Source organism: Gigantopelta aegis, chromosome 10 (assembly GCF_016097555.1).
Source record: "Gigantopelta aegis isolate Gae_Host chromosome 10, Gae_host_genome, whole genome shotgun sequence".
In the NCBI taxonomy this organism is placed as follows: Eukaryota; Metazoa; Mollusca; class Gastropoda; order Neomphalida; family Peltospiridae; genus Gigantopelta; species Gigantopelta aegis.
Window position 1 is genome coordinate 87,403,145 of NC_054708.1, and position 17,404 is coordinate 87,420,548.

At 38.6% G+C, this 17,404-nt stretch overlaps 1 protein-coding gene across 1 annotated transcript in view; it reads left to right on the forward strand.

Moving 5' to 3' along the window:
• Positions 1-10,477: 10,477 nt before the first annotated feature.
• Positions 10,478-17,404, forward strand: part of LOC121383887 (transforming acidic coiled-coil-containing protein 3-like) — a 67,715-nt gene continuing 60,788 nt past the window's right edge. The window contains exons 1-4 of the mRNA XM_041513984.1: positions 10,478-11,751; positions 13,057-13,132; positions 13,699-13,891; positions 14,288-14,416. Coding sequence (XP_041369918.1) covers positions 10,478-11,751; positions 13,057-13,132; positions 13,699-13,891; positions 14,288-14,416 — 1,672 coding nt within the window. The remainder of the gene's footprint in view (positions 11,752-13,056; positions 13,133-13,698; positions 13,892-14,287; positions 14,417-17,404) is intronic.

The window sequence follows — 17,404 nt, forward strand, 5'->3', positions numbered from 1 at the left end:
CAGAAAACAAGAAGTGATAAAATCCATGAAAACATTTATTTAAAACTAGAAGACCCCGCCACATCCGTCAAATCTCTACACATTTAACCTGATGGACTCACTACATTCTTGTCGACTGGAAGACCCGTCACATCCATCAAATCTACAAGTCCAGTCATCGAACAAAAGAACTGTGTGAAAGATAAAAATCATCAGTTGGATGGATCGATAAATGAATTCATGAATGAATAAATGAATGAAGCTATAGATCGAAAGATTGGTAAATGAATTAATGATGGATGGATAGGTGAATCAATGTATGGATCGATGGAAGGGGGACGGATGGACGGACGGACATGTGAATGGATAAACATAATTTATGAACTAAATAAACAAATCGACGGATGGGCGGACCGACGAATGGTTGATTGATTGACTGACTGATTGGTCGATTGATTTAGCGATTGATTGGTTGCTTGACTGATCTGTGCGTCAATGAATTAGTGACAGCCCTGCCAAAACAAAAATAACCGCGAATACTTGTCCACTAGGCCCCCTACCTGTAGAATAATAAATTAGGTCCTTGATATGAACAGGCACGGCGGAGCAGGGGGGCTGGGTTCAGCTCTAGACCCTCCCTCCCAATAATTATGCACAGAATAATACTATTGGTAGTAAATCGTAATGCAGATAGGGATGTTATTTGTAGAATGTAGGAAATTGCATCTCAGGACATCTAGTTTTAAATTTTTTATGGGGGAGCATACCCACGAATACTCTAGAAATTGCTTTGAGCCATCGATCTGTCACCACCACCCCCCCCCCCCCCCCCATGACTACTTGCTTCCGCCGTGCCTGATGAAATATGTGTACATATAGTTAGCGTGCTATGAATTAAAGTTCTACCGTTAAACGTCTGAAACACGCAGTTTCAAATAAAGGTAGGCCTAATCACAGATACGCCTAATTAGGCCTACGTGTCATTGATATCAGTTTGGCTTCACGAAAACATAATAATAATAAATTTAAAAAATATATTGAACTAACAAACAAAAGGTTCTATGTTTATGTCACAATGTGTACTTTGTAAAACCATTGGTCGGTAGGCTCTATATAAATAAATAATACTCCCCCACAGTAAAAAAAATACTGTCTGTTCATGGAGTTTGAATTTATAGTTTTTGAATAGTTTTCCTAGTCAGAGATCCGTTTTGTGCTGTGTCTAAGGATTCTAAAAAAAAAAGTAAAATAAATAAATTACAAAATATATATATTTAAAACGAAAACATTTAGAAATAAGATTGCAAACTCCATAAGCAGACGACACTAGGGATGGGTAGCGGATTGCTATCCTGACCAGTGTTTTCACAATTTGAACATAAAAAGTAAAACATTTTTAATTATTGATCGACTAAAATATTTTAAAATACTTTTATAATGGTGAACAAAGCCAAATATGTATATTTAAAATGAATTCGGCTTAACCAACTTCTTGAGAAAATGTTAAAAATAAGAAAGTAGGCCTAATAAATTAATTATATTGTGGCAGTTATCTCCCCTTGATCGGAACTCTGCATAAAAAGTAAGAAAAGCAGGAAAGCGAAAAGCTGAACAGAAATATTTTAGAAGTAAATATCAACATTCTTTTGCTAGTGATTGAGAAATATATCTATCTGAACACATATTTAGTCATCGCTGTAGGTTTGTAAAGGACATACCTTCCATTAATTAATTACAGTGAAATCTTTGTGAAAGTCTTGACGGTGTGAGTCACGACAACGTCAACAGGTTACAGGTTTGGCCCACCAGGAGAGGTCATCAGGTGCTTGCCACCTGTCAGAATAATAGGGTTTGAGGATACTCATTGCGTTCTGTCTTTTATTGGGATACTAACGTATGAAAATATTTGATGAAATGCGATGTTATGTACTTTATGATATATTTAGAATTACATTAAACTTTAAAGGCCAAAATCAGATGGCTTTTAACATTAAACAAATTATACTCTCGCCCTGTTGAGTCATTGTGACTGTCTCTATTAAGTCGTGCAATTCAGGAGTTTAGCCTGCCCCTTTTTAAAGTAATGCACCACCTACCGTTTGTTTACGTTCCAAGTCTCACAGTAAGATGTGTAGACAGTCAAATAGCTAAGAAATTTTAAGTACATCCATTTATTTGGTACAGTTTACCTTAAAAATTCCTCTTTGTATGTACACATGAACCAAAATAGGTCAAAATCACATGACCCGTATGACAATTAAAACATAAGTAGTTTTCATAATTTATGACGATCATGCCCAAAATATATATTGAAGTGTCATCTGCATGTGAATGTTTATTTTTACGTATTAGTGAGTGACCTCAGTAAAAATGTGAGGTCACACGTCAATCGTTTTTCCATGCAAGCAAATAAGGGCGCTAAAATGTGAAAACGTAAACTAAGATGTAGATCAATATAGTTTTGCATTAAAAATATGGCTATTACTACAATATGTATAGTGAGTATTATATTTGAATAAATATTTTAAAAATATTTAGATAAAAAAGAATCCATGACGTTTCGCCCCCCAGCCAGTTTGCCCCCAGTCAATTCGCCCCAGGTCTGTTCGCCCCCAAATAGGATGTCAGTTCACCCCCAAATAGGATGTCAGTTCGCCCCCAAATAGGATGTCAGTTCGCCCCCAAGTGCAAAACCAGTTCGCCCCCACAAAGGTACCAGTTCGCCCCCAGTCATTTCGGGTCATGGAAAGTCATGGAATATGTATGTACCTCTTATGCCTGAGTGTAATAAAGTTCTGTTCTGATATATGTGTTTGTTCTGTGTTACACTAAACACTGTTAGAACAAAAGACCAATCAGAAAGCACTTGTTCAAGTCGGTGAGACATTTCCGGTAGAACAATATCAAGAGTTTACTGTTAAAACATTTAATCAGTACTAGCGAAAGTTTTCAAAGTGACGGTAATAAAACATATTTTGTTACAATGCCAGGAAAGTGTAAAGATGGTTGGATTCAACATGAAAATTATGTAAAAAAAAATTACTCCCAAGTACTTCGTTTCGGCCTGAGCCATGTTTTCTATCAACAGACGACATGTGTTGTTTTAGCGGCAATTAATGTTTCTGTCTAAATCCGTTCGTGTAGTATTGTTTTGACATGATAGATTCAAAACAATAAAAGGGTTACTACAAAACACGCCTTCATAAAATATTAATCAACTAGTTTATTACGCTGTAACGTGAGCGTGAGACTGTTATTTTATGTCGCGCATACGCTGATGTGACATGGAGTACCGGTATTTAATTTTTTCGTGTAACAAAAAGTGTTTTTCTTTCTTTTTTCTCACTTCCACCCTGTGTTGAATAGTTAGAAATCATTACCATGGGATGATAATACAAATCAAGTAATTACGTTTTGCTTTTGGAAGGCAGTTTATTCTTTTTTAGTTCGTAACAATTTCCTGCTGGCATAAACCTAAAATAAACACACACACACACACTTTAATATCCCTCTAAAGAAACAGTACATTAATTGTTTAAAAGTAACAAATCATTGGGAACTGACTAAAAGTTGGGGGCGAACTGACAAATATTTGGGGGTGAACAGGCAAACAGTTGGGGGCAAATCGTCTTGGGGGCGAACAGGTCAAACTGGGGGCGAACTGGCTGGGATGGGGGGGGGGGGGGCGCGAAACATCTGGTACCCGATATAAAAAATACAATTAGAAATAAACAAAGCTATTTAAAAAAAACAAAAAAGAAGTTTGTCCCACCTTATCTTACAAGCAATATTTTAAACACCATGCAGCAACCTGCTGACTGCTAAATCATTAATTATTTTCATAAAAACAGTTCCTTTTTTATTGATTTCTTCAAGGCATAAATTCAACCAAAAAACTTGCAATTATATACTTTGTTCTTATGATGTTTTTCACGTCTATACTTGAAATAGTAAATAACACGACTCAATAGAGTTATGTCTTTTTGTTTAGTGCGCAGGGGTAGACCGATTGTAAGCATGAGTGTACTTTTGATTGCATCAGATATGTAGATTTTTCTGCATTGCCATTGTTGGTTCAAGTAACAATTAAAAAAATTCTTCGACTACTAACTATAATAAAATTACAAAGCAGTTTTAAAATATACTAATACAATTATTAAGTACCTCGACTCACCAGGGTCCTATGCTACAGGGTTATCCCTGGGTGAGCAAAAACATTATTTATTAATTATTTTTTTCAATTACAGAAATCCATTTATTTTCTTTAGTGACAGACCCTAGTTTAGAAATACTTAAATTACATTTTATCTTCTTCTTTTCGTTCCTTAGAACTTTACATTTTATTATTTAGAATATTAATTTCCATAGACCTGAAGAAAATGAAGTGGTTCTGATCATCCATGTTTTAGTAATGACCCAAAATGCACTTTTCATCATTCTAAAAACACATGTTTGTCTAACAAATAACAGGCCTTCAGATTTCACAGTAACGATCGTTTCCAGTACTGTGTCGGTAAAATCACAGAACCAAAAGTTTGTTTTCTATGACAGTGTTTCTGCCTGAAAGAAATTTTAAGGTATGGCGCTATGGAAATTAATATTTACAGTGTGTGTGATGAATGCAACTGCAGTCAAAAGGGGGTTTGGAGTCTTAGCCAGAAAGAAAATGGGTTAGGGTTAAGAAAATCATACATTAATGATAAAGAGTCATTAATTTTGTCAAAAAGTTAACTTTAAAAAAAAGTCAGCAAAAAAATTGGGTATGGCTCCATACCCATTTTACCCTCTGGCAGAAACCCTGTATGATTTTATATATATATATATATATATATATATATATATATATATATATATATATATATATATATATATATATATATATATATATATATATATATATATATATATATAAATATATATAACTCTTCAAAAAAAGAAACGCAAAAGGGTACAAATGGGTTATAACTCCGATTTTATGTTTCCTACCGGTTTATGCTTTGTGAATATAAGGTCATTGCATGTCCCAAACACATTCCCACGGTTACATTCGATAAAACGCAGCTACTGTACAATAAAGTTCCAAAATGTGAATATTTGCAAAAACGCAGCCATGTGCAAACCATGTCACCACTGCACGTGCGTTGTCTGCACGTGCAACATGAACACCGACAGTATAAAAGTGCAGGGTGTTCGCTTGCCTGGCCTCTGTATCTGGCCGACAGTTGACAATCCAGGACATGCTACGTCTCAGTGAACTGCAGAGAAACAATGCCATCGGCCGACTAGACGCAGGCGAATCCAGAACGGCCGTTGCCAGGGCATTCCATGTGTCCCCAAGCACCATCTCCAGACTGTGGGACCATTACCAGCAACATGGATCAACACGTGACCTCCCTAGATCCGGTCGACCACGGGTCACCACCCCCGGGCAGGACCGCTACATCCGGGTACGCCACCTTCGGGAACGATTGACTACTGCCACCTCCACAGCCGCAGCAATACCAGGTTTGCGCAGGATATCCGACCAGACCGTACGGAACCGCCTACGTGAGGTAGGAATTCGTGCCAGACGTCCAGTTCGAGGTGTCATCTTAACACCACAACACCGTCGACTCCGACTGCAGTGGTGCCAGATTCATCGACAATGGCCTCAACTGCGATGGAGACAGGTGTGGTTCAGTGACGAGTCCCGATTTCTGCTCCGACGTCATGATGGAAGATGTCGCGTGTATAGGCGTCGTGGTGAACGTTATGCGGCAAACTGCGTGCAGGAAGTGGACAGATTCGGCGGGGGTAGTGTCATGGTGTGGGCAGCCATCTCACACACTGGCAGAACTGACCTGGTCCACGTGCAGGGCAACCTGAATGCACAGGGCTACATTGACCAGATCCTCCGGCCACACATCGTTCCAGTTATGGCCAACGCCAACGCAGTGTTCCAACATGACAACGCCAGGCCTCACACAGCACGTCTCACAACGGCTTTCCTACAGAACAACAACATTAATGTCCTTCCTTGGCCATCGATATCACCGGATTTGAACCCAATTGAGCATCTATGGGACGAGTTGGACCGACGCCTCCGACAGCGACAACCACAGCCCCAGACCCTGCCCGAGCTGGCAGCAGCCTTGCAGGCCGAGTGGGCCACCATCCCCCGGGACGTCATCCGTACTCTGGTTGCTTCAATGGGCAGGCGGTGCCAGGCAGTTGTCAACACACGCGGAGGCCACACCCGGTATTGACTCCAGATGACCTTGACCTTGGTGGTGTGTCCTATCACTTACTCACAATGGACTAGAGTGAATTGTGAACAATCCTGCAACATTTGGTAATTATCGGACTCACCATTCAATAATTAAATCAATTCTCCAAATGTTACGACAATGTGGTTTTGCGTTTCTTCTTTTGAAGAGTATATATATATATATATTATTGTTATTATTCTATATATTATTATTATTATATATATTATTAATATTATTATATTTCTGATATCACACTACTGGAACGTGTTTTGACACAATCACAAGACCCGATTCGGATTGTTGTTACACATTTGAACCAAAATCATTGGAACTAATTATTTGTAGTGTATCTCTTAAAAATAGGGATCAAGAAATAGTATTTTAAAATTCAAATATAATTTTGCAGAAACTATAGCCTCTATTAGAAACATACTTATCTGCCCTTGGTTTTCATCGCGCTAAGCGGCCCCAATTAATCACTAAATTATTTCCGGCACATTACACTCCAGTCGCTTGCAACATAGGCCCTTTGTTACTACTGAATTGTGGAGTAGTTGTCGACTTGTTCTTTTATTTTCTGACATTAATAAAATTTTCTATTACTATTATTGTTTGTCAGATTGTGTGCAATCTCCTTCTTTTACAGAAAAGAAAATGTACAATACGTTTTGTGCTCAACAAAAATACTTACGAACATGTCTTGTGGGGGAGGGGACCAAGAAAAATGGCTCATTGATGATTGACTCGTAAAACGGCACCTTAATAAAGTTTTGATATTTGCAAGTAATATGTATGTGTTTGTGTATATATCACTGTGTATGAATGGAAGTGTACATTAATTTGACTAAATGACTAGCTGCAATTTCCTGTACCGCTAGCTGCATTATTAACTACGACTTATGCAGTAGAACGGACACAATTTCATGTGTAATTTAATAGTTACGATCGACTATCTACCTGCAATTATTAATATTATGCACAACCATTAAGCATATAGGTGTGTATATATGTATTTATCCCATAACTTACCCATGTTATCCATGTCATAAACTCATGTGATAATTTACTTTATTAACCCGGTTAATAATGGTATGCAAATTTGCAAGGTCTCGAGGTAATGTGTTGCTGTGGATGAGTTATTTGCTTACTAGCCATCAAGACGTGTACTTCAGCGTAACATTTTTATCACATCATCAGTGGTAGCGACTTTAGTACTGTGATTTACTAAAAAATTAATTAAATTGTTATTTTAGAAGTGTTACAGGATAAATAGAATTCGCTACTCGTGTTTTTTAATATGTAAAATATCAACCTCGTCTAGTTAATCGGTATTTGTCTCAGCAGAGCCTCGACAAATACCGATTAACATAGACTCGGTTGATATTTTCCATATTAAAAAATACTCTATCCTCTATATATATGTGTATATATGTATATGTTATATATACATACATACATTTAGCACCTTCCTGCGCCACTAATCTCTCTCTCTTTCTCTCTCTGTGTGTGTATGTGTGTGTGCACGCGTACATCCCCCCCCACCTTGCCACCTTCATATGCCACTGGTATATGTACATAGATAAAACTTTTTTCTTCAAATGTGCCTGTTAGTCTGGGTTATGTTTTTGGTTGTGTATTGGTGTGTGTGCTTGTTTTGTAGGCTATTGTTTATTTGAGGGCAGATTTGTTGTTGTTACTGGGGTTTTCTGGGGGGGGGGGGTAAAATGGGGGGGGGGGGTAAAATTGGGGGGGGGTGTATTTTTTAAATATTAGGTTGTTTTTTTAGCCTGCCACTTACGCTTATAATCATGTATAGAACAATGTCTTCATTTTAACATTTAACCTTAAATAATCGGCATGCAAGACTAACAAATATGTTTACACTGATATTTTGATGTAAACAAAACATAGATCTCCTATAGGTAGATGTTTCTAGGTTAAACTATATATTTAGCTGTTATTACAGCAAATTTACACTTTATAATGCAATGTATATAGGCCTAATCAATTTACAGCAAATGAAATATTTAGTCAAACAGGCGCATGTGCAGAAAATTGTGTAGACTGGCTGGTGGTGTTTTTAGGGGAGGGGTCGGGTCATGCGTCCCCAGAAATACACTGAAAACCCCCCCCCAAACAAATATAATATAGCACGTGGGAAAGGGGACTGTTCTGATCGGAATATTACATATAGTCCGTCCCATCCTACAAAAATGTTGTTTGGTTGTTTTTGTAAATAATTTTAAGTTTGGTTTGACGTAAAAATAAAAATAAAAGTTTTTTGGAAATAACTAAAATATACTATTTTTGTGTGTAATTTAGAAAACAAGTGGCTCAGAAATAAATAACTTGTAAATTCCACAGTATGAAAAAATGCGTTCCCTGTGGGATGCACTATGAACATAATGTTTCTATTATCTATTACAACGGTGTTACTGTCACACACACAATTCATTAAAACTGCAGGTGTGTTTGTATGTTTAAATGAAATTATGATAATTAATGTGAGGCGAGATTGCAGCTTTAAAACAAAAACAAAAAAAATTTCAATGCAAGAAAACAAAAACAATCAGGGTGTGTGACAGCTCGCTAGATTCATCTCCTATATTTAACACATGGTCAGTTATAACAAAACGCAATTTCATCAACTTAATTTTTACCTGTATCATTCTACAAGCATAGGTGAGATTATTTTTACTCTTGGAACACTGGATGTATGCACACGCTGGTCTACTTGACAACTTGTTTTGCATTTATGACGGTGTCTAAACTTATGGGGTTTTTTTATATTATTTTTATTATGGCATCCTATGTTTGAAATAAAATCTTTTGTAATGATTGATAGATTTTGTCGGAGTTTGTATATATTTTTTTATCAACAACATTGGGACCGTTCTAGATCAATAACGTTATGCTGACTTGACATAGATGTCAGAGTGATTCGTAACTGGTAGTGGTAGGTCAAATGATGTGTTACACAATTTTGAGGTAGGGAGACTTGTATAATTGTTGAATTACAAATGTCACTTGAATGCCAATGCCCCAACCAACACTACCAATTAAACTAATTGTAGGCCTACATTTAATAAGCTATTTAAAAAAAATTATTAATAATATGAGGGATCTAATTCAGTCAGTAGTACACACCCGAGATGCTTGGGTCGTAGTTCTAATTTATACAACCTCTGCGGAACCAGTAGTTTTTTTCCCATCCCAACTATCCTAATCATGTTCGTTGTACATACTAATGAACTTCAAGACAAGCTAATTCCTCATTTCATATACATGTTTAGCTGCATGTTCATCAAACCATCTTAACACTGAAAAGGTATCTATAATTGTGTGCATCAGATTATTTGAATAGTACATATTGTAATTAAGAAATCAAATTGTATGCATCAGTGTATGTCATAATGAACCAAGCATAAAATTAGAAGAAAACTTTATTGGTTTGTTTTTGCGACATTCTCTACATTTACATGTACTAATTACTTCATAAATTAATAATGCTTGGTTTTTCACTTGCTTTAGCATTTTGGTGAGCTAAATTTTTCACTCGCCTAATCATTTTGAGGTGTTCAGTTTTTCACTCGCAATGGTTTTGCAAAAGCCAAGGACTGATAAAACTTTGTGTCCCATTTTCACGGGCTGAAACTAGGGTCTGCACCTTTAAAAAATAAATCAATGTGCTCTAGTGGCGTCGTTAAATAAAACAAACTTTTTACTTTAAAAAATTATCAGTTTTAACATAAAATTATTTCACCAAATTAAAATAAAAAATGCCAATTGATTTTAGAAGTATAATTCACATTTGGCAAATCTGGCAAGTGCTAGAGCCAGCCATGCAGAAACCAAGTGTTGTAATTGTGGAATCAAATCGGTGACTGTACGTCTGAAATACGGTTTCCTAAATCTAGCTTTGAATTTCATATAGAAGTGTCACTACAGGCTTCTTGGTGTTTGTACTAGTAGCCAACATTTGAGTTTATCTTGTAATTGATAACATGTGGGACTAACAAATGTACGTGTGGGACTAGTATAGCAGTTTTAAAGGAATGCAGTGAAACATGTCACATCTTGTACCTGTTTGTCAGGTTGATGCAGAATGACAATTGATAATGTCCGATCCTGATGTCACTTCTTGTACCTGTTTGTCATGTTGATGCTAAGATGACCATTGATAATGTCCGATCCCGATGTCACATCTTGTATCTTTTGTTTTCAGCTTGATGCTGAGATGACCATTGATAATGTCAGATCCCGAGATTGAGAATACGTCTCCACCTCTCCCTAGTCGCGGCGCCTACTCCTTCAACTTCGACGATGTTGATGAGTTCAGTAACCCGTTCCAGTCAAGTCGTGCTCTGAGTAATTCTCCTCCCAAAGCCAGCACTGGCAACAACCCATTCAAGGGTAAATCCAAGCTGTCAAGGTCACCGCCAGGGTCTTCACTTTCTGTAAATGAGAAAACTGAACATGACATAGTCGTTAATAATAATGAGTCTTCTACACCAACACCACTTGATGCCCCAGACTCTAATTCTAACCAAGACACAACTATCAACAATGAGGAGTCCTCTGTTAATCAAGACACAACTATCAACAATAAGGAGGCCTCTATTAACCAAGACACAACTATCAACAATAAGGAGGCCTCTATTAACCAAGACACAACTATCAACAATAAGGAGGCCTCTATTCCAAAGCCAAGTGTAACCCAAGATTCCAAGTCTTGCCAAGACACAACTATTAACAATAATGAATCGTCTATGCCAACACCGAATGTGACCCCAGACTCCAAGTCTTCAATCTCCGAGTTTGAGTCTTCACCACAGGCATACTTCTCTGCTGTAGATGTCATTGAAGAAGAAACCTCTGGGCTGGGACAATCAGTTGTGTCTGTCGAGTCTGAAGATGTGTGGTGTGATGCCGAGGAGACTGTAGGCTCGTCTGGTGTCGGTGAAGCCAGTCTGGCAGGTGATAACTCAAAAAGCAGCCAGCCTCAGACAGCACATTCTAATCCTATACCCAGTCAGAAAGGAGCTGACAGTAGCAAGACAGGATGTGAAAATCCACCACTTTCAGATGTTGCTAATAAGGATGATGTAAAGAAGAGTCCTAAAAAATCACAAGAAGAAGCCAGGCACAGCAAAAAGAGTCCAGGAAAGAAACCAGCCAAAGATAAGAACAGTGGACAGGCTGTTGAAGCAGGTGCAGAGATAGGTGAAAGAGAAGAAAAGGAGGTAGGTTCTTCAAAATCAGAAGATGTGAAAGAAATTGAGGTGGAAGTTAAGAAGAGCGTCGGCAAAGGTAAGAAGACTCCTTTGAAAGTAAAGGACAAGGCTGTGGTTAAGAGGGATGGGGCTGAAGGGAAGCGGAGTCCCGGGAAAGGTTCTAACATTGGTAAGGAGGACCAGACTGTGGAGGAAAAGGACACGGACACAAAACTACAGGACATGACTGTTGCTGAGAACCAGGAAGCTGTGACACAAGATAAAGTTGTATCGGAGACCGAGACCACTAAGTGAGTTGATGTGTCATAACTTGTCATATCCATAATAAGAGCTTGTTATATCCACCATTTGCAATAATGAGAGTAGTTTACTAAATATATTTAGTATATTTCTCTCTAATTATTTAATATAGTTATATGTAAGAGGGGTAGGATGAGGACATGCATATAATAGGAAAGATAGTTATATTTAAGGTTTTTTTCAGATTTAAAAAGAAAACAAATGTTATTACTTGTTGGGTTTTTTTTTGTTGTATGAAAACAAAATTTTTGGACACGTCACCAGCTCTGGTTGTGAACTCTTGAAATTAACTTTGTTATTACAACATACTTGTTGAATACTGCGCATGCATGCAATACTGAACTGTTGTATATGGAGATGTTGTTTAATATGAATCATGATATATTATTGATGTACCTGTGGGTATAAAGTGTCCATAGACAAATTTTAGATACCTCATCTCAAGACCTTTGATTGCATTTGTTTTGTATAAATTTGTAAACATTGACTACATCACATAAGATCTCGAAATGGTGGACTGCGAAAAGACCTCACCTCAAGACCTTTGACTATTTGTTTTTAATAAATTTGTGAACATTACCTTCATCACATACAGATCTCGAAATGGTGGCCTGCGAAAAGCAATCCATTTATTTTGACCTTAAAATTCACCTGTTAAAACCAAAAAAATCACAGGTCATTTTTCAGTAGAGAGGTGTACATGTATATAACTAAGTATGATTATCTCGTCTGTTATTTATCCTGGGGATCTGTAATGATATACATCTCTGAGGTCCTAATGTTTCACACACTCCCAAATCCTCCTCTCACCCCGTCCCACTTCTTAGCACTAGCAGGACATAGACTTATTTTGGGAGCCTGCTATTTAATTTTAAACAAAGATTGTAGCAGATCATATTTTATTTCCTATATTGAGCGTTGACAAAGTGACAATTGTAGGATAATTTCAGCAGGAATGGGTTTTTGAATTATTATTATTACAGATTTATGTACATGTAGGCATGTCAAAATAGGCTGGCAACTAGATAATATTTTAGGCTCTTGTAACATGTGGTGGCTATATTTACAGTCAAATATTCTTCATTACAGACTAATTAGTTTGCTTACTGTCTACTGAAGCCTGCAGTGAAGGGAATAATCAAATTATAATTTTGTGATTTTCCAGTGAATGTATTTCCCTTTGTGGTGTAGTAATTTACAATAGGCGGTTGAAATATGATGAATATAGTCACTATTTGTATAGTTCTTTTTAATATGCAAGTACATGTTTAATTATTACTCTCTTTTTTTATTAGAAAAAAGACAACACCTGTGGCAGTGAAAAAAAAGCCTAAATCTAAATTAAAGAAACCAGCAAGTTCTAATGAACAGGTAAGAACTAAGGCATAGAGTCGTGCTAGAAAGCTAAAATATATTCTTACTAACAATTGCACACATACACAACACACAAACAACACACTGGAACAAATTTTGGTTTAGCCAATTTTAAAGTATTATATGTAGAGTATTTCCTTAAAAATTATTAAACTATGGTTAATTTACAAACAATTTTATTAGCCAAATACCAAATGTTGTAGCCACTTCGTTTAAAAATTAGCAGGTGGCTAATTTGACAATGGACAGGGTGAACCCTGTGTCGTACTCCCCACCCCCCACCCTCAAAAAAAAGAAGTCTGATTTTAGGATTAAATGTAAATATTTGTAGATCTATGTTATATTTGACCATTTCCCAATACATTTCAAATCATTTGTAAACACTAGAAATTAATGAAATACATTAGAACCTGTGATTTGTGAATGTGCATGGGTGAGTTTGTTATGTTTCAGATATCTCTGCACATGTATGCATCTTCTAAAGATTTCCTTTACATGTTCTTAAATATTGTTTAATCATTTAGAGTTCCTTTACATTTTCATTAAAATTATAAAAATTTCAGGTCGATGGGGATATTCAGATTTTTGCTCCACCGAAACCGATATCAGCTGTTGACACTGTCCAGCAATTGGACCCAGCCCCCGCTCATGCCAATCAAATGACTGCGAGTCTGGGAATGGTGCACGAGTTTGGAACGGGTGATGATGCCGAGATGCCAGAGGAGGCCAATGAGGGATTCGTGCCAGCGTCGGAAGGTGCGTAAATCATCTGTCTCTTTACACTTACTCAACTCTTAAAGCCACTGACCCTAAATTCTGAGGTACATAACTTTTCTGTTTTGCGTAAAATTAATTTTGAGTTATTACAAATACCAGAATGACCGGAAATACGTTGGATTTTCAGCTACTACAAATACCAGAACAATGGAAACACATTCAATAAAAAGTTTAATAATTTTTAAGTAGTAAGTAATAGAAGAAAATATTGTACACCAGTGCCTAATAACATGATCTACACTGTCTTGTAACTTTCAGTAAACATCCACCCATATTATGTGCTTACTTTGTTATATTACACACCTCAATGGGTTCAGTAGATAGAGCCGCCTCCTATCAAAGGTAACTGACGAGCCCGATGTAATGACATTTCAGTGTTCACCGACTCCACTGCGTGGGACGTACTGGAGGGGGGTGACGGCGACCTCAAGACTTTGGGACCAGGCAGAGAGTCGCTCTTTGTTACACACGATCCTCTGGTCCAGGGACTTACTGGAGACACGGGTAATGATCTCTTCTAAACTAGTTAACAGGCCTCAGGATTTCTAACTTTATGGCAAACACTTTTTTAGTTTTGTGCCCTGTAATGTTTGATAACTATTTTTAGTAATGGTGGATTATGTCACCTGATACTGGGCAACAGAATTTCAGTCCCTCAGGCCTAAAAGTACAATATGTGTGTTTCAGGTTGCATCCTTGCAAAAAACTAGGGTAGGTAGGAACATTTTTCTTCTTGTTTAAATCGAATCAAACAGAGAAACCGTGGTCGGCCGAGGATTTCCGAATCTACTTTACTGATTGTCAAAAATCCGGGATCATGATTTTTTTTTTTTTTTTTTTTTGCTCCAAAACATTTCAGGGTCGCGACATAAAATTAGAGTAGGTCGGGAAACTGGAAACACATATTTTTTTTAGGCCTTAATTTTGTTAACACACTATCGACACACTACTGGAAACATTTGTGTGCATGAAACCCGCAGGCCAGCATGAAGTAGAATAACTTCAATAAGTAATAGGAAGGTTGCAATTCCCAACGTGTGTGCTTAGCAATACATAACATCTGCATGTATACAAATTGTACTTACTTGCTCTAAATGGGTGGTTGCTGTTAATGTTGTACACCACTTACCTGAATATATATTTTTTCAGAACTCTTTACACTGTGTTTTACTTTAGTTTTTGAATGCCATTCAGTACTAATTTTTGTCATATAATTACCTTGACACCCAATAGGTGATGTTTTTTTGTCCTGTTGTGTGGTTAAAGCATTAATTCATTCACTCATTCATTTATTCTAAGACACATTTAAAAAAGGCTAATTCCATTGCAAAAAAGATCATTTGTGATCATTTAAACTACATGTGCGGTATGTACAGAGAAAAAAAATGAAGCAGGCTTGTCAGGTATAAATAATATTTGAAGCCCCCCCCCCCCCCCCCCCCCCCTCCTAATGTGATAAATTCTGGAACAATTTCACCAATAACTGCTTAAACCCTGACACTGTACACCAGCTAAAGTACACAGCCTGTATGTGACATTGTATGCATAATATGAATTTCTGGATTCTATACATATACCGGATGTTTCTTATTTTTATAAATAGGAGGCTTTATTTACTGATTATAGAGAGATTTATAACTGTAAGCATGACAAATAGGTTCTGGTAGTGGGAGCAATAGTCTCCTCCCGCAGCCCATTAATGAACACACTGTGTACGTGTAGCGGGACCAATAGTCTCCACCTGCAGCCCATTAATGAACACACTGTGTACGTGTAGCGGGAGCAACAGCCTCCGCTTGTAGCCCGTGTAGCGGGAGCAATAGTCTCCACCTGCAGCCCATTAATGAACACACTGTGTACGTGTAGCAGGAGCAAAGCCTCCGCCTGCAGCCCGTGTAGCGGGAGCAATAGTCTCCACCTGCAGCCCATTAATGAACACACTGTGTACGTGTAGTGGGAGCAATAGCCTCTGCCTGCAGCCCGTGTAGTGGGAGCAATAGTCTCCACCTGCAGCCCATTAATGAACACACTGTGTACGTGTAGCGGGAGCAATAGCCTCTGCCTGCAGCCCATTAATGAACACACTGTGTACGTGTAGCGGGAACAATAGCCTCTGCCTGCAGCCCATGTAGGGGGAGCAATAGTCTCCACCTGCAGCCCATTAATGAACACACTGTATGTGTAGCGGGAGCAATAGTCTACACCTGCAGCCCATTAATGAACACACTGTGTACGTGTAGCGGGAGCAATAGTCTCCACCTGCAGCCCATTAATGAACACACTGTGTACGTGTAGCGGGAGCAATACTCTCCACCTGCAGCCCATTAATGAACACACTGTGTATGTGTAGCGGGAGCAATAGTCTCCGCCTGCAGCCCATTAATGAACACACTGTGTATGTGTAGCGGGAGCAATAGCCTCTGCCTGCAGCCCATTAATGAACACACTGTGTATGTGTAGCGGGAGCAATAGCCTCTGCCTGCAGCCCATTAATGAACACACTGTGTATGTGTAGCGGGAGCAATAGCCTCTGCCTGCAGCCCATTAATGAACACACTGTGTATGTGTAGCGGGAGCAATAGCCTCTGCCTGCAGCCCATTAATGAACACACTGTGTATGTGTAGCGGGAGCAATAGTCTCTGCCTGCAGCCCATTAATGAACACACTGTGTACGTGTAGCGGGAGCAATAGCCTCTGCCTGCAGCCCGTGTAGCAGGAGAAATAGTCTCTACCTGCAGCCCATTAATTGCCTGCAGCCCGTGTAGCAGGAGCAATAGTCTCCACCTGCAGCCCATTAATGAACACACTGTACGTGTAGCGGGAGCAATAGCCTCTGCCTGCAGCCCGTGTAGCAGGAGCAATAGTCTCCACCTGCAACCCATTAATGAACACACTGTGTACATGTAGCGGGAGCAATAGCCTCTGCCTGCAGCCCATTAATGAACCCACTGTGTATGTGTAGCGGGAGCAATAGTCTCCACCTGCAGCCCATTATGAACCCACTGTGTACGTGTAGCAGGAGCAATAGTCTCCACCTGCAGCCCATTAATGAACACACTGTGTACGTGTAGCGGGAGCAATAGTCTCCACCTGCAGCCCATTAATGAACACACTGTGTACATGTAGCGGGAGCAATAGCCTCCACCTGCAGCCCATTAATGAATACACTGTGTACGTGTAGTGGGAGCAATAGCCTCCGCCTGCAGCCCGTTGATGAACACACTGTGTATGTGTAGCGGGAGTAATAGTCTCCACCTGCAGCCCATTAATGAACACACTGTGTACATGTAGCGGGAGCAATAGTCTCCACCTGCAGCCCATTAATGAACACACTGTGTATGTGTAGCGAGAGCAGTAGCGGGAGCAATAGTCTCCGCCTGCAGCCCATTAATGAACACACTGTGTACGTGTAGCGAGAGCAATAGCCTCTGCCTGCAGCCCATTAATGAACACACTTTGTTATTGTAGCGGGAGCAACAGTCTCTGCCTGC